At 51.2% G+C, this 24,421-nt stretch overlaps 9 protein-coding genes across 9 annotated transcripts; 5 read left to right on the forward strand and 4 right to left on the reverse strand.

The window, feature by feature from the left end:
- Window positions 1-52: 52 nt before the first annotated feature.
- VTN31DRAFT_4769 (uncharacterized protein) lies at window positions 53-1,519 on the reverse strand (the record flags this gene model as incomplete). The annotated part of the gene is made up of 1 exon (XM_069405193.1): window positions 53-1,519. One exon carries the CDS (start codon window positions 1,517-1,519, stop codon window positions 53-55), a length of 1,467 nt encoding a protein of 488 aa, XP_069260282.1.
- A 1,140-nt stretch (window positions 1,520-2,659) lies between these two features.
- Window positions 2,660-3,605, forward strand: VTN31DRAFT_4770 (uncharacterized protein; the record flags this gene model as incomplete). The annotated part of the gene is made up of 2 exons (XM_069405195.1): window positions 2,660-2,914; window positions 2,970-3,605. 2 exons carry the CDS (start codon window positions 2,660-2,662, stop codon window positions 3,603-3,605), a joined length of 891 nt encoding a protein of 296 aa, XP_069260283.1.
- Window positions 3,606-4,240: 635 nt separating this feature from the next.
- On the forward strand, window positions 4,241-5,398 carry VTN31DRAFT_4771 (uncharacterized protein; the record flags this gene model as incomplete). Its single annotated transcript, XM_069405196.1, has 2 exons — window positions 4,241-4,779; window positions 4,834-5,398. The coding sequence occupies 2 exons, from the start codon at window positions 4,241-4,243 to the stop codon at window positions 5,396-5,398; spliced, it is 1,104 nt and encodes a 367-aa protein (XP_069260284.1).
- Window positions 5,399-5,828: 430 nt separating this feature from the next.
- VTN31DRAFT_4772 (uncharacterized protein) lies at window positions 5,829-6,449 on the reverse strand (the record flags this gene model as incomplete). Its single annotated transcript, XM_069405197.1, has 1 exon — window positions 5,829-6,449. The coding sequence occupies one exon, from the start codon at window positions 6,447-6,449 to the stop codon at window positions 5,829-5,831; it is 621 nt and encodes a 206-aa protein (XP_069260285.1).
- Window positions 6,450-8,502: 2,053 nt separating this feature from the next.
- VTN31DRAFT_4773 (uncharacterized protein) lies at window positions 8,503-9,243 on the forward strand (the record flags this gene model as incomplete). Its single annotated transcript, XM_069405198.1, has 1 exon — window positions 8,503-9,243. One exon carries the CDS (start codon window positions 8,503-8,505, stop codon window positions 9,241-9,243), a length of 741 nt encoding a protein of 246 aa, XP_069260286.1.
- A 6,094-nt stretch (window positions 9,244-15,337) lies between these two features.
- On the forward strand, window positions 15,338-17,313 carry VTN31DRAFT_4774 (uncharacterized protein; the record flags this gene model as incomplete). Its single annotated transcript, XM_069405199.1, has 2 exons — window positions 15,338-17,137; window positions 17,191-17,313. The coding sequence occupies 2 exons, from the start codon at window positions 15,338-15,340 to the stop codon at window positions 17,311-17,313; spliced, it is 1,923 nt and encodes a 640-aa protein (XP_069260287.1).
- A 1,316-nt stretch (window positions 17,314-18,629) lies between these two features.
- VTN31DRAFT_4775 (uncharacterized protein) lies at window positions 18,630-20,369 on the forward strand (the record flags this gene model as incomplete). The annotated part of the gene is made up of 3 exons (XM_069405200.1): window positions 18,630-18,746; window positions 19,165-19,956; window positions 20,025-20,369. 3 exons carry the CDS (start codon window positions 18,630-18,632, stop codon window positions 20,367-20,369), a joined length of 1,254 nt encoding a protein of 417 aa, XP_069260288.1.
- A 1,003-nt stretch (window positions 20,370-21,372) lies between these two features.
- Window positions 21,373-22,349, reverse strand: VTN31DRAFT_4776 (uncharacterized protein; the record flags this gene model as incomplete). The annotated part of the gene is made up of 3 exons (XM_069405201.1): window positions 21,373-21,393; window positions 21,449-22,209; window positions 22,274-22,349. The coding sequence occupies 3 exons, from the start codon at window positions 22,347-22,349 to the stop codon at window positions 21,373-21,375; spliced, it is 858 nt and encodes a 285-aa protein (XP_069260289.1).
- Window positions 22,350-23,152: 803 nt separating this feature from the next.
- VTN31DRAFT_4777 (uncharacterized protein) lies at window positions 23,153-24,186 on the reverse strand (the record flags this gene model as incomplete). Its single annotated transcript, XM_069405202.1, has 2 exons — window positions 23,153-23,683; window positions 23,779-24,186. 2 exons carry the CDS (start codon window positions 24,184-24,186, stop codon window positions 23,153-23,155), a joined length of 939 nt encoding a protein of 312 aa, XP_069260290.1.
- Between the last annotated feature and the right edge of the window lie 235 nt (window positions 24,187-24,421).

The raw sequence follows: 24,421 nt of genomic DNA on the forward strand, positions 1-24,421 counted from the left end.
CAGTTTCAAAGAAAATGACATGCAAAAAAGTGCATCGAAGAAATAATTGAAATCATGTAACTAGCCCAAGGCAGTCATCAATCACACTTTCCAATTCCCCAATTCGTTCCTTAAGACCCTTGTTCTCATCTTTGAGAACGCCAACGACGCTCCATGCCTCTGACGGCCGCACGCCGTGGCAGTTGGAGCACTTGGATGTTCCGCCAGAGAACGTGGATGTGAATGGCGTCAGGCCACGGACGATCCGATCGTACGCCGACAAGCGCTGCGAGGGCTGAGGGGTGGGTGGTGTTGCGGTCTTGGAACTTGACTGTGACGGTGACGGTGACCGCGCCGAGGCCGAGTCGATGGCAGGAGTAAGAGTGATTTCAGTCGCGCTCGGGGCCGGTGCCAATGATACCGACGACACAGGCGAGCCGGGGCACTCGGGCCGTCGCGAGAAGACGCTCTCGGCATAGCTCTCGTCGCCAGACTCGAAGCCGGAATCGGTTGTGATGGTTGATGCGCTGCAGCGCTTCTCGTGTCGTTTCGGGGTGGCGCTGGCGATGCTGTCGTCGACGTTGTCGGAGGGCTGTTGAGGCCCTGATCGCGCGGCTTCGACCTCTTGCCGTCGTTTTCGCTCCAGCCGGAGCTCCTCTGTCAGCGCCTTGTTGGCTTCTTCTTGCTCTTGCACCCGTTGTGCCATCCCGTCCAACTGCATCTTGATATTTTGAATGCGGCTTCGAGATTCGGCCAGTTCCTCCTGTAGCTCTGCTTTCTCGGCCATGGCCTCGTGGAGGGCGAATGTTCGTTGCTTGTAGGCTGCCTGTAGCCGTCGCAAGATATTCTCTGCATTGGACTGAAGCAACTTGAATGACTCTGCACTGCATTCGCGGCTGGCGGCTGTGGGGAATAATGCGCTTGCAACGTCGAGGTTGAGGAGTTCATCATCCGCCGGTTCGGGAATCTCGGGCCGACCCGCTTCTTTGGTCGGGCCGAACCAGGATCGCAGTGTTGATGGTGCAGTCATCCTTTTTTGAAGGCGACTCGTTTGCGACCGCGCTTCTGGCCACATGGGAGTGCCATTTGAGACTGACGAATCCATCTCGGAATGAGACGATTCTCGGGTCGGCGATGGCACCATCTCGAGGGAGGCGGGATCCGATCCGCCCTGGAGCGAGTCCGGCAGTAGCCTCTTACTAAGGTCCATCTTTTTTCTTGTAGAGAATTGCTGCCTCTGGAAAGAATTGATTGCCGCGTGGCCAAAGCGAGTCTGCGTGTGAGACAACTCAGTGTTCGCGCGGCGATGAGTCGAGGACCACCGCGAAACCGATTTGATTGGTTCCCAAGTGCTATCTTTAGGTGTATGATGAGCTGTCAACGTCGTTGGAGGGACTAAGATGGCATCACGGAAATCATGGTACGATTGATACGACGAAGCCTGTAGGAATTCGAGAGACGAGCCTGCAGGAAACAATTCGAAGCTGCGAAGGGTGTGTATTGCCGGAGACGACGAGCCGTGGTCAGAGGATTGAGGCATTGAAAGGTGAAAAAAACAAACACGACAAAGTAGTCAACCACGAGTGAGTTGCAAGTCGGAATGCGGACCGTGTGAGTTGGGACTTCTATCGTCACGGAGCTTGGTCCACCTGAGATCGGATCGAAGCAGCCAAGCTGGTGACGATAGACTCGGCCGTAATCCTTTTTCCTGGCGATCAATGGATCACGATAATCGCGGAGCACGGTCGAGGGATGAATGCAATGCAAGAGAGAGTCCTAGCGTCACCGTCGAAATCGAGGAGGCTGGAATCAGCCACCTGGGACGCACGAGCCACAACAGAATAACCTAGTATGGAGGAACTAGGAACGGATCAGGGGCGAGCGGTGAACGAGACTGAAGTTTGGGCGTAACTTTATAGACTCGATTAGCCTCGGGCGTGGAGAGATTTTGGCAAAAATGCACTGTCCTTCAATAACTACTAGTTCGTGACGATCGTCCACATTTCATTCCTCGCTTCATGGACTCCTCGGGGTATTTATGCCTGCTTTCCATTGAAAATCTCTACAGTACTTGACTACTGCTTGGATGCCCATCAACGTGTCCTGCTGAAACCATTCCAGCCCTCGAGAGTTATGCCACGCCGACCATGAATGGGGGTGTGCATTTAATCTCGTCAGCGTATTCTACCTACAGTATTCGGTCTAGCTTACGAGTACGAGGTCTGTCACCTTCCGGCCAACGTCTTGGCACGTAATTTATATGTAACTAACTTTTTTAAGGAAGGTGCCGAGTCCAAGTATTCATACCAGGTCTCTACACCCTACAGTCTCCATATGACATGATTTACTCGTACTCGTACGGAGTAGGTTAGGTCACCCAATAAATATTAACATGGAAAGCAACCCTTATGTTTAGGAGTAAACCTGATGTTTCGCTCACTGATGATCTTAGTTCGTTGCTGAACTGGTGACGCGCGGCTGTCGCGCGGCTGTTGGGATCATGTGCTACATTTCCCATGCCTCGATCACGTGACCAAGAGTAGTCATTGTAGCGGAGGTGCTGATGTAATCAGCAGCTCTAGTCTCGATAGGGACTAGCGCAGAGACCTGCTGAGGCTGAATGCTGTTGTGGTCCAAACTCGCCCTGCAGACCAACGGCCAGAGCTTGAGACTGCTCACCATGGCACCCCTCCAGCAATTGGTGAGCCTCTCCAATGCTCTGGCAACACCTGCTCAGCTGTCAAGGTCCTCTTCATCGATCGATGGTGTGCCGCCGGATTTGGAGAATTCGATCCTGTTCGCGGGAGCCCTTCTCACTCAAGCTGCCGGCGTGCTCCTACGCTTGCCTCAAGACGTGATCATCCACGCCATCGTAGTCTACACACGATTCTGGATTGGTGCAGAAGGGGGAAGCCTCACGATTTATTCCGCCAAGGTATATTGAGCCAATCTAATGGGGAGAGAACCTCGAATTGACGTTCCATGAACAGGATGTGTCCGCGGCGTCCATTTACGTGACAGCCAAGCTGTACGGGCCCGTTACTCCTCGCAGCGTCATCAACGTATATGCCTACCTCTTGTCGCCAGAAGCATCTCCGTTATGGTTTGTCAATCCGAATCCGCCGACCGAGAAGCCAGCGCCGGAAACCTACTATGTCTCCGAAGGCACTTTCCAGTCTCAGCGAATGGAGCTGTTCAAATTGGAGACGATCATCTTGCGCACTTTGGGGTTTGATACGCGCATCGTCATCCCTCACACAGTAGTTTTGACCTATCTCCAAACGATGAACGCGACTTCCCCGAAACTCGCAAAACGGGTCTTTCAACACCTGAATTCTGCTTTGCTGTCCCCTCAGCTTCTGTATGTGACCCACCAGCCCAATGCCTTGGCCGTAGCGGCCATCTATCTTGCGGCACGCGAGGTCGGCGTCAAGATGGTAGAAGAAGAATGGTGGGAGGTCTTTGACGTGGACCGCGAAGAGCTAGGGTTTCTGGTCGTGGCCATGAACAGTATGGAAGGTTTTGCGAAAGCGGAAAAGGACTCGTGGGCTGGCCGGTCAATTCCTCTGACCGTGGAGGCGGTTGAAGCGGAAATGAAGAGACGAAGTGCCCGGGAAGGGTCGTGAGGAGAAATCAGTTACAGGCCAACCACTTACAAGCCGTGCTTAAGCTTCGAGATAACTCCCTGTCCACCGCGCAGGACATGCGGACTCGTCTCTGTTCTTGAAATGCTCCCCCATCCGGAGCCGGGCATTCTGTCGGAGGCCCACAGATCATGGCGCCAGCCGTTGGCAAAGGAACAGCGAAGCACACCGGCACACTTGGTTCTGCTACACTACTATCTAGCTCAATAAACCTAGCTACACAAGCAGAACTGGATACTGTATGGGAAATACTACTTCGTACGATGTACCTTAATCAGTTCGTTCTTCAATCTTCATTCCAGACAGAAATCTTAGTCAGCAAAATGTGGCGCGGTCGTGACTGCGCCACATGATCACATGCCAGCGGCCAGCCGCGTCTGACTGGATTTGGGGCGGCCAGAACGGAGCCTGATTGGCCGATCCTTTCACTGCCTGCTTGCAGTCATCCCCGCCTCAGCGATCATTCACCATCCGGGCCAGTACCTTGCAGCCTCTCCGTGTCTGAATCTGTAGGCTTCAATCCTCTTCCAATAGAGTAATATTGATCGCACGGTCTCTGTTTTCACTGTGAGTTCATTCAGAGCACCCAGTTCGACGGTGCTGTCCTCGAAGCTGCAATGGCGAAAAACATCATCCATCAGACCTGGTCGACCTGGCGGGATTGGGTGACGCCGGTGTCTCGCACCTCCACGTTCCGAGAGACGGGCAAAATCACCCCGGAGGAGTTTGTCCGGGCCGGCGATTATCTCGTCTATAAGTTTCCTTCCTGGCAATGGGCCGATGCTTCAACGCCCGCACAGCGCGTACCTTATCTGCCACCGGGCAAGCAGTACTTGGTGACTCGTGGGGTACCCTGCCATCGTCGTTTGAATGACGACTTCGCGGGCGCTCAAGAGGATGTAATCGTCCAGGATATGCTTCGCGATGGTGCCTCTGGGAGTGGCGATGCAGAAGACGATGGGTGGTTGCAGACGGGCGGTGGGAGAGAATTTGCCGATAGCCAGGAGGCCAAAAGGAAGGATGTCCGAACGGTGGATGAGGCCGGCAACGTTGGTGAGCGGGAAGAGGACGATGACGAGATTCCGGACATGGAAGATGATGATGATGATGAGGAGGCCATCATCCGGGATCCCTCGGGCAAGTCCAATACAACGGCGTACGTAATGCTCTGACCCCCGCAACGATCAGTTGACTGATGCCTTAATAACAGGCCTGTCCGGACTTACAACCTGTACATCACGTACGCCAATTACTATCGAACACCTCGGTTGTACCTGTCGGGGTACCAGTCAGGAGAACCTCTGCCGCCACACCTGATGATGGAAGATATCGTCGGCGACTACAAGGACAAGACCGTGACACTGGAGGATTTCCCCTGGTTCGACACGAGTGTACCGATGGCCACCGTGCACCCATGTCAGCATGCATCGGTCATGAAGACCCTGCTGGACCGCGCGGATGCCGCCCTGAAACTCCGCCGACAAAAATTGCGAGAAGCACGGTCCAAGGAAGAGACGACGCGCATCAAGGCCGACAGCGGTCTTGAGGGACTGGTTGACGACACCAAAGCTCTTTCTTTGGGAGGAGCCGCATCGCAAGGCGGCGGCAACAACACCACAGCTGATGAATGGGAAGTCTTGCAGCACGATCAGGATACGGAAGAGGACGACGAGAATGCACCGGCCATCCGGGTGGATCAGTATCTGGTCGTTTTCCTCAAGTTCATTGCCAGCGTGACGCCTGGGATAGAGCATGATTTTACGATGGGTGTATGATGACCAGTTCGGTTTCTGATGTGACGTGGCATGATCGTTGCATTTACTGTGCTGTCTTCTGATTTGTTCTGTTTCGCGCTGATTTGCTGCGTACGTACGTACGACCTGTTAGAATGGGATACGATCCTAGTAATGAGGGTTTGTTACTCCATGGCATGAATGCCGATGATTTGATTCGGTATATGGTCCTATCCGACCACAAATTCAAGACGTACTGTGTTCCGGGAACTATCTACCTATGTACAAAGTATCCTCTCATCAATGCTCCAGCCAAAGATCCTCAAGACGAAAACGCCAGAAACAGGTTAGTGATAGTTTACGACACCAGAAATCATCACAGAAAAGTGGCCCTCTGCAATCAAAATCGCCAAAGATTCTTTGAGGAGGGAAAAAAAACATGGACCAAACAGACAAAGATATATGCTCATCGCTAGACTTTACGAATTTCCGTGCTGCCGTAGACGGTTCCAAAGTTCATCGTGTCCTTGAGCTTGAGTTCAGGCTCAGGTTGGTCATCGTCTTCTTCCTCGTCATCATCATTCGCCACTGTGGAAGGAGACTCTCCCAAGACCGCCTTCCGGGCCTCTGCCAGGAGTTTCTGGTCGAGTTCCTGCAGAAACGAATTATCGGCGTCGGGATCGTTTTTCAGAGACAGAGGCCCCGTCAACGCTGGGTCATCTTCGAGATTGATGACGGGATCCGAGTCCGCGAAAGCGGGATCTTCCGTCACGACGGGTTCCCGCGGCTCTTCGGTCGTTGAATTGTCGTCTGCTATGTCACTATTAGAGCTGCTGACCTCGCTTCCGGAGCCCAGGACAGCCATGGGGGTATGGCCCGCATCCCGGGTGAGGTTTTGTTCTGGCACTTCCAGATCCGCCCGAGAGAGTTTCCGCGGAGCTTTGCCTTTTCTACCTTGTGTGGAGGCTGTGTCCTGGTCAGATCTGGGATGTGAGGGCGAGGATTTGGTAGAAGGTGAGGCCACTTTGGCGACGACCTCGGAATGCAACGCAGTGGACTTGAGCATGATGCGGTCGAGATCCCTGTCAACCATTTCACCAGGAACAGGTACGCTCGGCTGGGCGGGCAAGTCCGCTGACTTGGGAGACAAAGCAGCGTCGAATGACGATCGAAGTCCGAATCCAGGTATGTTGCCTGACTCCGTGGGGGATTTTCCCTCATCCTGAAACTCGCGGGTCGGTTGAAGGCTCGTCCTAGGCCCTTCCCACACTGGAGCTGAGTTCAAAGAAATAGTAGTATATCTGACTCGTGCTTGGCGGGGCTGGCAACACGATAGAAGCTCGACAATACTAGAATGCCACAGTGTTTCCGCTAATCACTCGAGACTGTTATTCAGAGTACAAGAAGGAGAAGTCGTACGTACGTATTCATTGTGAGATCTCGGCGAAAGACACATGATAAGCATCGAAGAGCAGCCTCACTTCACTTGTGAGCAGACGGAGCTGCAACCCGGAAGGGCGCAGATGACAGGTCGATCGATTAATCGCTCATTCCAGAACCTCACGTGCCAAAGTTACTTAGGTACCTACCTAGGTAGGTAAGTACCTAGGTTCCATATAACTAAAAAACCACTAGGTATACTACTGTACTCGTACGGGAACTGTTATTAACGGTTAAGTACTCGTACTTCAGTACTAGTTAACAGTAAAGTTTCGAAACTTACTGTTACCTACGCAACGAGATGATTAACACAATTATCTTCATTCAGAACGCCTTGATCAAAGAACTGACATGATTTCGTCCCCATAGACTGACTTGATTATTTCTTCTGCAGCGTCCGCATCGTTGTGGAAATAGATAAAAGTCATCCACCGAGTCTTCCTCTCTACCTACAACTTTTCTCCTGGAATCCAGTTCTCCCATTGAACGGCGGAATTCATGCGACCCGGTTTTCCCGCGCCTCTTTCTGCGCACTTGTCGATATCCAGACGCGGATTCCTCTTCCTCACTGCCGACACTGGATCCCACGCTGGACGTGTGATCCGCCGGGAGCCCAATGTGGACTTGGACTATGTTTCTGGAGGAATTATGAATCAGCCAGTGGCTGCTGTTCCTTTTTTTTTTCTTTACGTTTGCTATGACTTCAATCCCTAAAGGGGAGAGATTCGACCACTTCAAGACACTCATCCCCTCCGTGGAGATTTGGAAATTGCACAAATTGGTCGGTCCTACCTCGCAGACACGTTCAAGTCTGGAAAGTGCATTTCGGTCGGTTCCCTACAATTGCTTTATCGACGGCTTCGGCCTCTACCGAAGAGCTTACCGGTCACTCCGCGGCATTTACGTTATCCCCGCTGGACTCGACTTGCATGATCAATCACGTCTTTCAAACATATTCCCTGTAACGCTTGGTCCACATCCACATGGCAGTGACACCGATGATGTGGCCAATGCGCTTACTTCGCTCCAGCATCTTGACCGCGGTGTTTCAATGCATATCAATGGCGTTGAGACAGTTTTATGCGCATTTACCCTGGCATTCCTTGGCGATATGCCACAGCAGAACGAGATTGCAGGAACTAAGCGTCACAATGCAAAAGGATGTCGTTTTTGTCTAAGCGACCAGGAAAATCATAAAAAAAAAAATTGCAGTAGGACCATGTGAAGAACGGCAGGTATCATTATCAAACGGTACAGCTTCGCCAAATTGCGGACAGCATATCATCGCGAACCGTCAAAGAAAGATTCTGCAAAGCATGGGGTATAACTGTCGAAATACCACCTTTAGCGAAACTGACACCGGCTTTGGATTTCATCCTAAGTCGGCCTGCAGATCCAGTTCACTCCGAAGTCCAGGGTATCGCAAGAATGGCCCATCACTTTCTTCCCGATGCCATACTTACCGCACGAACTAAGCAACTATATGCGAGAGAGATACTGAAGTTTCCTCTTCCGCCAGGCTGGAGTCGGCTGCAATCGCTACTCCATCATTTGCAATCATACCAGATGCAGGAACATGGTCGCGCGTCCGTCATCATACCACTGCTCTTGCGATGCTGGCTTAAAGATGAGCATGTCAATCCTGAATATAAAGCAGCGGTGGAAAAAGAATCCATGAAGCCGGCTCCTAAGGCTTTTGTTTCAGTATGCGGCGCTTGGGAAAATACAAAATGTATACCAACGGACGCATCATCATCTTTTTTTACGTGGATGATATTGTTGTCCTGAGTCGCGAAGAGGATCGGGACGAAGCTGATAGCCTCATTCACAAATTGAGCCAGAAGTACGAGCTGAGGGCCATGGGTGACTTGGAGTGGTTCCTCAACATCAGGATCACAAGGGATCGTGAGCATGGAATCACCTACATGACCCAGGACGCCTATATCGGCAAACTGTTACAGACCTTCGCAGTTACCCCCGGCCCCAGGGTCCAAACGCCCCTGGAGCATGACACATCTGCCTACACGTTGAACCCTGACACTGCCACCCCGGAGGAGGTCCACAGATACCAACGGAAAATCGGATCCCTCATCTATGCGGCCACGATGACGCGGCCTGACATTGCGTTTGCGGCTGGTCTACTAGCTCGTTTCATGACCAATCCGTCACGCTTTCATGAGGGTGCTGTGGACAGGTTACTTCACTATCTCCAGGACACCAAGGATCTGTCTCTGTGTTTCAGGGCGACTGGCCCCTCTGGTTCCTCGGTCAAGACTTGGAAGGTGCAAGTGATGCTGCGTTTGGTGACGATCCTGCCACCCGCCGGAGCTCAGAAGGATACTTGTTCAAACTCTTCGGTAGTCCTATTGACTGGAAGACTGTCCGCCAGGCTACCGTCACGACGTCCACCACTGAAGCTGAGCAATGACTTACAGTGTGACAACTGAAGACCGAGGGAAGTTGAAAACAATCCTAAACGGGAGAAGATTGTTTCAACGAATGGTCAAAGCCGCGGTCACGGCCTACCGAAATAGCTCTCGCTCAGCCTCGGAACAATCACGGTCTCTCATTGGAACCCCCCAGCCTCGTGATTCGAGGTCTGTGTCTGCGGAGTCACTTACAAAGCGTCTTCAATGCTCAAGAGAATGTTGTGGATTCGGATGAGGTGCTCTCGTAGAGGATTCACCGACTCGGGGCAGCAATCATCCCATCCGGAGCCGGGCATTCTGTCGGAGGCCCACAGATCATGGCGCCAGCCGTTGGCAAAGGAACAGCGAAGCACACCGGCACACTTGGTTCTGCTACACTACTATCTAGCTCAATAAACCTAGCTACACAAGCAGAACTGGATACTGTATGGGAAATACTACTTCGTACGATGTACCTTAATCAGTTCGTTCTTCAATCTTCATTCCAGACAGAAATCTTAGTCAGCAAAATGTGGCGCGGTCGTGACTGCGCCACATGATCACATGCCAGCGGCCAGCCGCGTCTGACTGGATTTGGGGCGGCCAGAACGGAGCCTGATTGGCCGATCCTTTCACTGCCTGCTTGCAGTCATCCCCGCCGATTCGCCACCCGACGCTGACGTCCCTCGCCGGTCATTCGCGTCCACTATAACGGACGAGGTGGTACAGGATGAAGTGCGTAGCATCTACGCCGGCCTCGTGATGGTGGAGAAAAAGTGTATCCAAGTCGTCCGCGACCAGTCGCAAAGTACGGCAAAACTTTCTGACTCGCAGTGGCAAACGCTATGTGCGCTCCATCGGACTCTGCTCAATGAACATTACGACTTGTTTCTAGCAGCGAATCACCCGGCAGCAAGTGCGACCGTGAGGAACTTTCCGGAGCAGGCTTCCTTGCCAGCGCGAATGTGGCGGCACGGAATTCATGCACCGCTGGAGCTGATGCGCAACCGATTGCCGGACTCCCTGGAGCACATGATCATGTTTGTCCACGCCGCGTATTCGATGATGACCCTTTTGGTGGAAAACGTGCCCTCCTTGGAAGCCACTTGGCTCGAATGCTTGGGAGATCTAGCTAGATACGGGATGGCAGTTGAAGAGAAAAACGCGCAGAATGAACGAGAGCTTTATTCGTTCGATCGCTTTGTGCTGCGGGATGATTGCTGCCCCGAGTCGGTGAATAGGTACTCTATTTCGGTAGGCCGTGACCGCTGCTCCAACTTTTCGTTGAAACAACTGAATCTTCTCCCGCTTAGGAGGATTGTTTCTAGCTTTTCTCGGTCTTCAGTTGTCACACTGTAAGTCATAGATACACTCTTTACTTTCCGCAAACGCCGCATATACTAAAACAATAGCCTTAGGAGCCGGCTTCATGGATTCAAGGAAGCCCGCGACTTTGGAGCCCGTAGAAAAAAGGTCCGGTCAAGGAAAGCCACCGTTCCATCTTTGGAGAGTTGGCACACTGAGTTGACGTTATCAAGGGTGTCCAATTGATTTTCTATGGATATTTTTAAGTACCAAACTCCAAGTCTCAGTCCGTAATGCAACAGGAATTATGCTTTGTGTAGACCCTATTTGCAGATTAACTGGCACGTTGTAATAGAGTAATAGCATTGCTAGTCCAGATCTGTGCTCGCAGAACGGAGACTGGGGTTCTCATAATTTCTACTTGAAGTCAGGAAGGACGATCAGTACTGGACCTCATGAAGCACTTAACTTGGTTTAATGTTCTATGGCAGTTGATGGAAGTTGGGTCAATTCCTAATGTCCCCCCAATTTCGATCAAAGCGTTCCGATATTAATGGGGAGATCACGTTGCGTTGGCATAACGTTGCTCAGTTACGAAACGTTACGATCTTCCAGTTGTGTAACAGTACGAGTACCTATGGGATTTCAACTTTGGCAAGCCGTTCGGTTCGGCATATGGAGGAATTCGTGAAAAACGGGGTCGTTATAACGAGGATAGCCTGTACTCCGGAGAAACTCCATAGCGCCAGATCCTTCGCACAACACAGATGAACGCGTTCATACTGCATCTCCGATCCCTTGCTCTTCAGGGTGCCACAACGATGATGCAGTATTGCAGTTGCCTAGGTCGTCCTTTTGGCACCGCTACACGATACTTGTACTAGTACAATACGTGTAGAGCAGTGAGATCATCGGCTTGCATGCCGTTCTACGAATCAACCGAGAGACGAGAACAGATGGCTTGATTGTTTGATAGTCAAGTTTTGCGCACTGTCCGATACACCAATGTGGAATCCTGATGGAAGCTACCTGACCTACCTACCTCTACCGAAGGTACCTTTTGACAAGGCCTTTTGTTTTGGCCCAAGGGGGTTTCCAAAGTTCAGGCGTAGCCAAGTGGCAGCATTGCAGCAAGAAGCCAAAGACACATTGCAGCATTTCGATCCACAAAATGAATCATCGCTAGCTGATCTACGAGTCAGTGCATATTCTGTCCATTTCCACGAAACCGGCTGCTATTGGCGTGATCTTGACACCGCAACAGCTCATAGTAGTTTTAGGCCCTGGACGGTTTGAAAGACTGAAATGACGCTGCATGGCCTCTGGCTGATCGATCGCACTGTCTGACTACTGACGGCAACACCACATTCAATCTCGGTACCCAATGATTTGCCGTAATGCATGGTGATTCGGGGGTCAATAAAGGACTCAACAGGCATGGCATGTGCAATCTTAAACGGAGGGCGTCCCAGGTGGCTCAGACTGTAGTAGAAACAAGGAAATGAAGATGAAGTTCGCTATCCAGTCGGACTTTGGAATGGCCGTTCGGAATCCCAAACCCTTGTGAACAACGACGGTGTCCATTCCCGCGGGTGGCCGACTCTTGCCGCCGTGATCATCTCTTTATGAAGCTTTCGAGAAGCTTTCTTTGGCAACCCTGCGGCTGATAGTTGCAGAGGAAGAATGATTGTGCCCGCTTGCAGAGAACCGAAATCTGGTCCGTGACCGCATGATGCGAACCGGTTGCCTTGTGGTTTTGAAACCCCTGGATCAGGGAGAGCTTTGGATCATCTCAAGGGAAAGCTGGACGGCATCTCTGAAACGAGGTACCATGAGGCTGGTCATATCCTTTGATAGCATGTGGTTGCACCCTGAACCGCACTGGGGACTCTTTATCCTAGGTATGACATTATGGAATGAATCCAGGCAGAGGAAGGTGTCCGCGAATTTCCGCTTTCATCACGAAAGATTCTTAGGATATCCCGAGTCTGTCATTCCGCCGAAACTGACTCTGATGTCCATCTGCTTGTGTCAAAAGTTCTCCCAAACTCCTGAACTTCCACCTGTCACCACAAGTAGTAAGTACTAGTTGTGGTGAACTTGTTGCCAGGTACATCGGGATTGCTGTCTATTCAGATGTTTGCCTGGGAAGAGTCGTAGATAGTACTATTGTCATGAAGACTTTTGACCATCGTTTTGCTTGAGCTTCAATTCAGCCTTCATTGCATCCCTCGGGCACAAAAGCAGGCCGTGTCGTGCTGTTCTTTATTACCTACAGGCTAGAAAACCCAATTTGCAGCCTGATCATGGCTTCAGGGATAGCGATGCTTGTTCTGGTGGTGATGCTATGAATGTAGCACTCGATTTGCACACTGCATGTGAGACCTGTGATTCTCGAAAATCCAGACATGCACTCAAGGTACACAATAGGCCCCCATGGTGCTTCATCACATTGTTCGATCTGCGACACTACTACCTCGTTACCTCGTCCTCATTCGATTCCAACACATCCGAGCAAATGCAATCGCTGGTGCCAATCGTCGCATCGGGCAACTCGAATGATTCTCGGCTAATTTTCGAATCTGTCAGGTGAGCTGGACCCTCTCTGAATAGGCCTGTCAGTCAGCCTCAATTATAGTCGTTCGTAGGTAGATCTCCGGGCTGGGTTTCTGTCCCGCGCGTTAAATCAGAAGCAATAATTTAACCAGAGTCCGAGGTACTTACACTACTACTTACATCTCGCAATTATTGCCCAAGTACGAACATGATTGTTTGATTGGCCATAACTAATACTCCGTACTAATAGTTTTTAAATAACTAGGTATTTACTATTTCCGGCAAAGTGGCGAGCTCTGCATATCCATTGATGCTTTGCAATCCGGCGAGCGTGATTCTTCGATGCATTCGATCGTAGGTATTGATCGGCAATTGTGGAATGGAAAGAAACATTGGTGATTCATCAGATACTAGCCTACTACGAGTACGAAGTATTCAAGGTACTCAGCGCACAGGGGTCTTCTAACCTGTGTTAACATCCAGATCCGGTACTCTGTACGAGTACGGAGTAGGTACTCTACGAGTAGTAACCTACTACTTGTAGGGTGCTTACTAGGAATTTAGGAGAACCCGAAGTAACCATTGAATGTGTGCGTGCCAGTTCTTCGCCCAGCAGGGAGCACAATCAGTTGCTGAAGTGGATGACCCCGTTGCTTTGTATTTGTTATCATCATACACGCCGAGTCTTTGTTCGGTCGTTTATTATTACTAATTCGATCTTGTCTGGTCGGTGTGATCAGATCCAAGCGGATTTATGAGCGCTTAGGCATTGTGCATATGTACTACCTATGCCGAAGACGCGGAGGTGAAGCCTGGCCGCTGCTTCGCCTGCAGTCTCCTGCCCACTGGGAGCACTCCATCTTGCTATTGCCGACAGAATCTCCGTACTTTACCGCGATGCTCCTCTTCAGTCAATCATAATAATAGGCCTATCCCATAGGCAAGATTTCTGCCTGGTTAGATGTACTACTAGGGGTATTGCACATGGTCACAACAAAGGTAGTACCTCTTCAAGTACTACTAGTACCAGTACACCTCGATAAAAGTACGGAGTGCTTCGTACTAAAGGAAAACAAAAGTGTGGCCGAATCTACTAATTGTACAAGTTGCACCATGTTTGACGGGAAACAAGCTCCGTCAACGAATGTGTGGCGAAAGGCTGACTAGAGCTCGCAACAAGGCTTCGTAGTTAGCATGTAATAATGCCGATCACTTCGGACATTACTCTTAGTACTTTACAATCTGGGCTGAAGTTAGTTGCCTTAAGGCAGATGGTTCGCGAACCGAACACGGCTTTTGTCATCATCTAATTTTGGCTGAAGAGAGTATTCGAACCCTGAGGGTTGAAGAACTTATATCTTGAAGGGGATCTCCAAGCTGGCAATGCTTCGCTCTCCTCAGCAGCTGCCGATTTGGAATAATCCGGGCATCAATTGCATCTTGCTGGTTCAGTGATCCTTGACACCATTTGATTGTGTGCGGTTTGACGAGGACTACTTACGAGGGAGTAGGTTTTGTTTTTTTTTTTTTTTTTTTTTTTTTTGAACGAGGGTTTTTTAAAAAAAAAAAAAACAAATAGAGCCTCCCCCCCAAAGGTTCTGTCCAGTTCGGGCCCAGCTGCACCGGTCCAAGTTGGTGGGCCGCTGGAAGCCAAGATACACAGTTGGTGGCCGCGTGCCAAAAAACAAATAGAGCCTCCCCCCCAAAGGTTCTGTCCAGTTCGGGCCCAGCTGCACCGGTCCAAGTTGGTGGGCCGCTGGAAGCCAAGATACACATCCAGCAAGACGATAGTGTAAAAACCGGCGGCGGCACTTCAACGTTCAGAATGAGCTTCGAATCCCAGGGCCTCTGCTCCACTATGAGGCGATTTTCTGTCGTGGAGGACTCCAAATCGAGCATCGAGCACAAGGCACTCTGTTCATCGCCCCAGCCTGTGCCCGATAACAACACCCCAGCCACCACGGCCGTTCGCAGGCAGAAGCCTGGAGCTACCCGCTCTTTCTCCTATCGTTGAACGGCATGATTGGGCCGCTCTAGGCATCATCAGCCAGTTCTCAAATTTTCATGAGTCATGATGCTAACCGCCTTGTGATTCTTCAGGTGTTCTTTCGAGTCACTTCCATGATTGCCGGTTCACGGATGACCCATCAGGCCACGACCTTACTATTGACACCAACCTTCCTTCCGAACGATAGCCAAACAGCAGCACCGTGATTGATTGAACACTTTTGACAATACTGAAGTTGCAAAGAAAAGCTAGCTCTCCGTCGACATGGCAAGCAGGAACGACGCAGCAACAATGACTAATGCATTCCATGCCTCTCTTGAAGGCAGGCACAATATCTCATTACGAGGGGCGCGACGGCCACAAACTTCGCACAGCACTGATGCCCTCAGTAACATTGCGCAAAAGAGCTCAGAATGGTCCGACGTTCAATCAACGTCTCGAGCCGCTTCCAGTTCCGCCGATGACGCCCAACGGGACAATGCCCGTGGTAATTCACCTGATCGCCAGGATTCGCCACCCGACGCTGACGTCCCTCGCCGGTCATTCGCGTCCACTATAACGGACGAGGTGGTACAGGATGAAGTGCGTAGCATCTACGCCGGCCTCGTGATGGTGGAGAAAAAGTGTATCCAAGTCGTCCGCGACCAGTCGCAAAGTACGGCAAAACTTTCTGACTCGCAGTGGCAAACGCTATGTGCGCTCCATCGGACTCTGCTCAATGAACATTACGACTTGTTTCTAGCAGCGAATCACCCGGCAGCAAGTGCGACCGTGAGGAACTTTCCGGAGCAGGCTTCCTTGCCAGCGCGAATGTGGCGGCACGGAATTCATGCACCGCTGGAGCTGATGCGCAACCGATTGCCGGACTCCCTGGAGCACATGATCATGTTTGTCCACGCCGCGTATTCGATGATGACCCTTTTGGTGGAAAACGTGCCCTCCTTGGAAGCCACTTGGCTCGAATGCTTGGGAGATCTAGCTAGATACGGGATGGCAGTTGAAGAGAAAAACGCGCAGAATCGCGGAACTTGGTGTAGCGTGTCCCGATCATGGTACATGCAGGCCGCTGACAGGAATCCCGGCGTGGGGCGTCTCCAGCATCATCTGGCGGTGCTCTCCCGTCCTAATATTCTGCAGCAATTGTTTTATTATTCAAAGTCGTTGATCAGCATCGAGCCGTTTACCAACGCTCGCAGCAGCATTCAAGCGGTCCTCTTTCGACCACTTCTGCTTCCAGACGGGCCGCCGCGGATAGAGCACATCCCTGCTCCGCTTGTCAGGTTTGTTACCGCGCATGGCATCCTGTTTACTAGGGGATTGATGTCTGCCTTTCTTGCAAATGCCAGGTTTTTCCTGCAGAATCTCGATTCATTCATCGGGCAAGTGGGTGCTCATTTCCGGGATCAAGGCGCGCAAATCAGTCTGATTTCGATCGCCTCAATCTTCGACTTTGGTCAGCCCGACGCGCGCATCCCAAAGCTTTTTGACGAAAAGGTGGCTGAAGCCCTCTCTCATTCTGAACGAGCCATCAAGGCCCAATCGTACTGGCAAACAGCACCGCCTAGTCAAAAGGCTATCGAGAGGCGGAACGAGACGAGGTTTGATGTTAACTTCAAAGTTACGGATCAAGTAGTGTCCTATGGGTCATTTCTGGCCTTTACTACGCTGAGGGTCATCCTCAGTCAGAGCGGCAACGGCCACATCTTGCCCGCATTCCATGTATACCTGGCATTTCTTTGGACTGCTGCGTTGGTTCCTGAGAGTATGCTCTACTTGCAGGCTGACGTTCCCTGGAGCCGGCTCTGCGCCAAGTTGAACTTAGCCTTGCGGCTTGAGACTGATATAGAACCGCTTCGAAGAGGGGATTTTCCTATGGGCGAGGTCGGCACCAACAAGCAGCTGCCGGAGGATTTTTATATCCGGGGCTATTCGTGGAGTCGGTTATACTACCCCAGCGACTTCTTCACGGATATGCCCGACGAGGAAAGCCGATATATTGAAATGCCTTCGTTCATCATCACACGAGCACGACGGTGCATATGGTTAGGACTCCGCATCGCAGAGGTGGGTTCTATTCGTCGCCCCTCCGCAATTTTACCTCATGCTAACTTGAAAAGATGGAACGCTGGATCACGTATGATGCCGAAGCCGGGGGATTCGCTCCCACGGAATATGCCAGAAATCTCGAATCGTTGGGCCGACAGCATATACCCGCAACACTTGACGTGGTCTCTTTGTGAACCAAAGCGTGTATACCTAGATATATGACCATGGGTGGCATTCATTGAGATTCTTTTTGGGTTGGCCTTCTGTTTGAGCCTAAAAGTTCGGCTGCTCTTTTTTTTTTTTTCGTTCATGGGTTATGTTCATTGATCAACTGGAGGTAATCGCCGTTTTGGCTCTTCAGTCTACAGTACATTGCATGGACTTCTGTCAGTTTGCAGTCATCACCGAATAGATTTTATTATAATAAATGGACCTATTTCAGGGCCGCACTGCACTTTTGGTCTCCGGTCTTCGAGCCCTCGTAAGTAGCTTGAACGATGACGTGGACTGAATTTCTTCCGAGTGATGATACATACCCTGACCACCCTGGAGACGATGGGCGGAGGGGATTGCTGTCCGAATCATATTATTCGAAAGAGGACAAGGGCACAGAAGCCATAGCGCCCTTGGCCCTGGACAACCACTGGCAGACGGGCATCCTCTGCAACCGCGATATGCGTGCGGAGGCCAATGAAATCCGCACGAATCCGCAAAGCGACTCGGAGTGTTCCATTTATTGAGTAGTACCGAGATGTTCTTCCTGGTCAATTGGTCGTTTTTGACATCACTTAGTTCCATATTGACACTTGTAGCTCGATGTGCCGACGATCCATAGGTAACTGAGTCGTCTCTTGGTGAGCCGAATACCCGTAAATACAGGCCGAATACGAATACTAAGCTTTCGCGGCCATTCGGTCTCTGGCTGCCTCGATGCTTTCAAACGTCCGTGTCAACCTATTCAGTCTTTTGATGGCATGAGGGTAGGTACTGCATTTATCTGGGATGAAAAATGTTAAAACGTTGATATGGTTCCCAGGAGGTGCTGCAGGTATCTGCAAAAACTTCCTTATTTGGTATGATTCCCAGAGGTACTGCATATATCCACAAGGATTTGCCTAATCTACTGTATTAGGATTAGCCTGCTAAGGATAGTACTGCACTAATCCATGCAAAAGCACTCGAGTTGGCAAAGTGTACAGAGGACGAGGGGTACGCCGATCATCCAAGGGGTGCCTGTGCCTGTCCGAGCTCCATTGGGGGCTGGAATAATCAAGCTTCTTCCAAAGTTTGAAGTGGTACATCTGTACTCCAAAAGGACACGGAGTACTCGTTAATAGAGATTCATTGTAACTCTCCCCGTCCGTGTTTCTACCGCGACTACGAAACTACTGAGCACAAGACAAGAGACGCGCTTGGCAGCGACTCAATGGACACCCTTCGCTGAGTTGGAACGTGGTTCACTTTACGACGCCCTCTTCTCCGCGAGGCAACGCGGAGCACCGGTGCAGCAATGGCACCACCGTTCGTGGACGAGATATGCGTGACATGTCTCGGTCTGATCACCACAACTCCGGTATCCATTCTGCTACTGTCTGTCGCCGTAACGGCATTGGGATGCTATGTGCTGGTGCGTGTCTTTTCTCGCAAAGCTACGACTTTCCAAGTGCCAATTGTTGATTCGTTGGTTTTCCGATCACTTCGGACATTACTCTTAGTACTTTACAATCTGGGCTGAAGTTAGTTGCCTTAAGGCAGATGGTTCGCGAACCGAACACGGCTTTTGTCATCATCTAATTTTGGCTGAAGAGAGTATTCGAACCCTGAGGGTTGAAGAACTTATATCTTGAAGGGGATCTCCAAGCTGGCAATGCTTCGCTCTCCTCAGCAGCTGCCGATTTGGAATAATCCGGGCATCAATTGCATCTTGCTGGTTCAGTGATCCTTGACACCATTTGATTGTGTGCGGTTTGACGAGGACTACTTACGAGGGAGTAGGTTTGTGGTTTTTTTTTTTTTTTTTTTTTTTTGCATGCACGCGATTTCAGGCATATATAATTCTTGCCGCAATCGCACCCGTCCCTCGAAAGCCCCTCGCTGAGGAGAAGACGTATCGAACAATCTCCAAAGATGGCGCAGTGACCGAGCCTCGCCCACTACCCTGTTGGCAGGACACCTTCGAGGAGGAGCGACGTCGACATAAATTTACTAGTCAGGATGGTCTCAAGCCAGAGCCGGCGGAGCTGTTCATGTCTGTCGTGGTCCCCGCGTACAATGAGGAAAACCGCCTGCCGGGCATGCTGGAGGAAGCGGTGAACTTCCTGGAGCATGCGTATGGAAACCTAGCAAAGCACAAGGCGCGAGGGGCCCATGCAAACGGCGAGCCCGTTGGCTTACGGGCACGGAACAGGAAGATGGGCCCAATCGATCCGTTTATCACGAGGGAAAAGGGATGGGAAATCCTGATCGTGTCTGACGGCTCGACGGACCGCACGGAAGATGTAGCGTTCAGCTTTGCGCGTGAGCATCAACTGTCGCCCCATCCAAAGGCCCATGCCGGTCCATGGTCTTCGGATACTCTCCGCGAAGGAGTCCGCATCCCCCCCGGTTCCATCCGTGTGATCAAACTGGCCAAGAACCGGGGCAAGGGGGGAGCGGTTGTTCATGGGATGCGACATGTCCGAGGCAAATACGTCGTTTTTGCGGATGCCGATGGGGCAAGCAAATTTGACGACTTGTCAAAGTTGGTGGCCGCGTGCCAGGAAATTGAGGACAGCGAAGGACGCGGCGTCGCGGTTGGTTCGAGGGCCCATATGGTTGGAAGTGAGGCTGTGGTCAAGGTATGTTCGGAACATTTACTCTAAAAATAGCCCAGCAGTCATATGCTCACAATATCGGAATCTGACAGCGGTCCAAACTGCGGAATTTCCTGATGCACTCGTTCCATTTCATCCTCTGGCTCCTGACGCCTCCAAAGACCGCCATGATCAAAGACACCCAATGCGGGTTTAAACTCTTTTCGCGCGCGGCGTTGCCGTACATCGTTCCATACATGCATCTCGAAGGCTGGATCTTCGACGTGGAGATGCTCATGCTCGCTGAATTCGCGCGCATCCCGGTGGTCGAAGTACCCGTGGGATGGCGCGAGGTGAACGGTAGCAAACTCAACGTAATCTGGGATAGTATTGGCATGGCATATGGGTTGCTTGTTTTGAGAGGGTCATGGATGATGGGGGTGTATCGGCGGACATGAGGGCCTAAATCATCATGCTGTGGGTGGTGGTTGTATTTTGATCGTACTAGAGAATGGATACATTCCTTGAAGCTCAAATAAAGCTTCATACTACTTAGGGCGCACGGAGGTTCTACGCATCCGTTGCAGAGAACCATAGTGGTCCATAGACGCCATTTCCTTCCTAGTCCCGATTGGGACGATCTTGCCAGTTTTTGATTACCTAGTACTACTATCACTTCAGATCCTTGCACTGAGCGGCCTGTGAGTCGCCTCTGAAACATACCTCTACCAAATCCGTTTGAAGCAGCTGTAAAGTGATTCAACTATATAGCTTGCATTGAGCTCAATGAATGACTCTGCCTACATGTAGTTCCTGAGTCACAAGGCCATACAATCACATGACAATTCATCCCAACGCTGATCGGTATTTGCCAGCCAAAGCAAAACAGACAACCTGGTGGATGACTGCCAGTGAACCATTACCTACCTGTTTAGGGAAATCCTAGGGCTTTGTGCCAGGGGAGTCATCGCGGTGCTTTGCCGTCTTGAGCAAACAACGTGAATACCGATCATAATGGATGACAACAGTCATTCCTGACGAGGATCGCGTTTGCCCTACACCGTGTTACCTACCAGCCACAGCGGATTCAGACGGTTCTAAAATCCAAAGGGTCTGTCGGAACTGAGATGGTCCTCCGGGTGCACATGTACGAGATGATGCCTGTTCAGTAAGCTTGGCTGACAGCTGTTCTAATCATGCATTGATAGAAGACTGATGTTGATAACAATGTCTTTTTTTTGATTTTTTCTGGATTAATGATGCAACTGGTAATCTGACTGCGATACCAGGAAGCAGTCAGGCAACATCAGACGAAAAAAAACCAATCTCGCACAAACAGTGCCGACACACGCCGAGCACAGACTAAATAATACGGAAACGATAATAAATACATGCAGTAGATCAACCCCATAATCGATTCTGATGCGAGTGGGTGTTTGCACTCTGTAAAGTGGTTGACTTTCAAGTCAAGAAGACCGCTTGCTACAGAAACATGAGCACATGCACACAGGAACTAGTCAGGACGCCACCGACTTACCATTCCAGTCACCGACCGACGGCAAATCGGGCAGATGTTTGGATTCCTGTTCGGCGGCGAGCCCCTCATCACCAAGGGCGCGCACGACCGACACATGCAGATGTGACCGCACGGCAGACAGACCATGTCCACCGTCTTCGTGAAGCAAATCTTGCATTCCAGGGTAATGCCGCGGATCGTGGTCGACTGCGGATCCGGGCGGGCGGCATCGTCGTCGAGGTTGCGGGGGTTGGCCCTCTGACCACCGAGTTCTGCTTCATCATTGTCATTTCCAAGGCGGCCTTCTTCCGCGGGGCCCCCGTTGGTTGCCGCATTCTGGTTTGCATTCCCGCGTCCCTGGTCCGCCACTTGCTGACGCTCTGCATCCGCTAGCGGCGCGGCTGGATCGTGCGGTTCTCCAGGCTCCCCGGCCACCGCTGGTAACTCGGCTGCTGGCCGATTGGCATCTTCCTGATTGTTGTTTCCGACGGGCCCGGCAGCACCGGCTGCGTGCCCGGGTTGAAGATGCTGTTGCTGCTGCACAAAAGGGTTCGCTGGACGTGCCTGGCCAGGCAGTGGCCAGACAGCATCAATCGGTTCAAGGTCCACGTAACCCAGAACAGGACGAAATTCGCCATTGACAAACTGCCAATATCCGGCCGTAGCTGCATTGACTCTCAGCCCCTGGTGAGTCATCTCGACCGGCTCGGCGTTCAGAGTCAGCCGCACGCGGAAATTCGGATACACGATATAGTCTCCATCAATGTACAGTGGAAGAGGGGCTGCACTCATAGTTAGCCAGGACCTGTCTGACAAAAAAAGATGTCGATATCAACTCATCATGACCTTGGATTGGTTGCTGAGCCGGAGGGGGGGGCGCCCTGTTGGCAAAAGGGTAGGGAGGAGGATGCCGGAATGGCATGGCTTTTGTAGGGCGTCCGAATTAAGCGAGAGATGATGAAGTCCAGCAGTTCCAGAAAGCTCTCAGCAGCACCGATCGCCTCTGTACGTCAAATGGGATTCAGCTTCTCGGGCCTGACGTGAGCAGAACACGGGCCAGGAAGCGTGGATATCCGCCGAAATTTGTAGTATGACGACACAGGAATAGACACACGGTCAAGGAGGTGGACCAGACAGCTACTGCAGGAACAGTTATGTGCAGTCCAACTGAAAGGTCTCCCCAGGACTGAAAGTTATACCTGTGGTCTTACAACGGAAGCCAGAGACTAGTGTGAGAGATGAACGAAAAGTTGAAAAGACAGTCCAGGAAAAGACGAGAGAGAATTTATAGGAAGGAGAGAGAAGAGAGATGGCCAGAAAAGGGTAAATCTTCACGGGCTGACATTCACGGACATCAGCAAACAGGTTTCATCAAAATCGTACATAAAGGAGTGCTGAGCAGAAATGTGCAACAGGCAGTCTAGGTTAATAAGCAAGAGGCGATTTGCAAGAGAGAACAGTGTCAGTGGGATCGGAGTATCAGGAAAGCAGGCCCATGTTGTTGATGCATCAAAAGGTCCAAATATCTTTCCGCCTGGACGGTACAGCAGAGGCAACGAGACATGATGTTCAAGGCCTAGTAACGCTCCGACTCTAGTCAGGACCAAAGCAGAGATAGCACAGCATTTCGCCCTCAGGCAAACACGATCTCAACGTGAGTCCAGAATCTGGCTTAGCATGGCTATATGAAGTACAACATCAGACTTACCACAAAACATAGATAGTCTATATCATTCCCTCTTGCTTCAGTCCATTATATAATGCCCAGGCAGCCAGGGCTTTTCCGTCCCTCAAACCCACCTTCCACAGATCCTTCAACGCGACAATCTTTAGGGTGATCTTCTCTCCATGGTCTCGGAGGCCCGTGAGGCGTCCTTGAAGAGCTTGGATATCCTCCCGGGGCAGCCGCTTTTTACAGAGAAACAGCGGGATAAACTCATCACAGCCTCCAGGTGACGGATATACGCCTTTCTGGAGGGATTCCTGGTCGTCTTCGTTACGTCCCTGCAAGTCGCGCTGCGAAGACGCTAGCGCAAGAGACGTCATATCGATTAGCTCCTCTTGAGGGATTACAAGTCCGGTTTCTTCTTGTATTTCCTTTGCCGCACCACCTGCGAACGTGCCTTGGTCGTCCAACATCCCAGCAGGAATCTCTAGGAATTCAAGACTTCCAGCGGGGATTCGGGGTTGGACGGTCATGATGACATAGTTTTCTTCCTCTGAAGCTTCGTCAACATCGTTTGGTTGAAGAACGAGCTAATGAAGTGTCAATAGCTATTGCACTATTGGGGATGTATCTTTGGGCAGCCTCTCGACATCGACGGCGCTCGAATGGCGACTGTTGCACTCACCAAGATTCCAACGCTTCCCCCGCGAAGAAATACACTCCCGGGTAACTTTTCGCCAGCATCATTGGACACGTCCGCCTTCATCTTGATGAAGCCCAATCGACCACCCCCGAAATAGTCAACCGCCTGGATCTCGACCCGACGGAGAAAATATGGGGCGTTGTGGAATGCATGATTCGGATTCCTTTGCCGAGCCAGCGAGCGCTGTAGCGTAGACAGCCATATGTTAAATGCTGGAAAGCTCAGCAACTGGTCCCGCGTCAGATTCTCTTGTGTTGAGGTCACTGTGAACTCGGGACCGGGCTGGCCGTGGCTGCCGGCCGGCATGGTAAATGTCACCATTGTGCGCGGAGGTCGAAAGTGTCGAAGTAAATGTCGTGTTCGTCGGCTCACTAAAACTGTCGAGCCCATGGGTCACGTCCGACGTGCGAAGTTGAAGCTTCAAGTTGTTTGTAGGCTGCAGGTTGATGTGGGGAGCTCCATGGATGGGACCAACGCGACCTAGTTATTCCAAGAATATGGATATTCGGCCTACCGACGCGTAAACTGTCCTCATTACGGACTTACAGAGTACTTTAATGCAGTCCAAGCATTCCACACAGGCCATTAAGAGAATCAACACATAAAATATTCTACTATAGGATAT

This window comes from Thermomyces dupontii (genome assembly GCF_041956625.1).
Source record: "Thermomyces dupontii strain NRRL 2155 unplaced genomic scaffold VTN31scaffold_4, whole genome shotgun sequence".
Lineage (NCBI taxonomy): Eukaryota > Fungi > Ascomycota > Eurotiomycetes > Eurotiales > Trichocomaceae > Thermomyces > Thermomyces dupontii.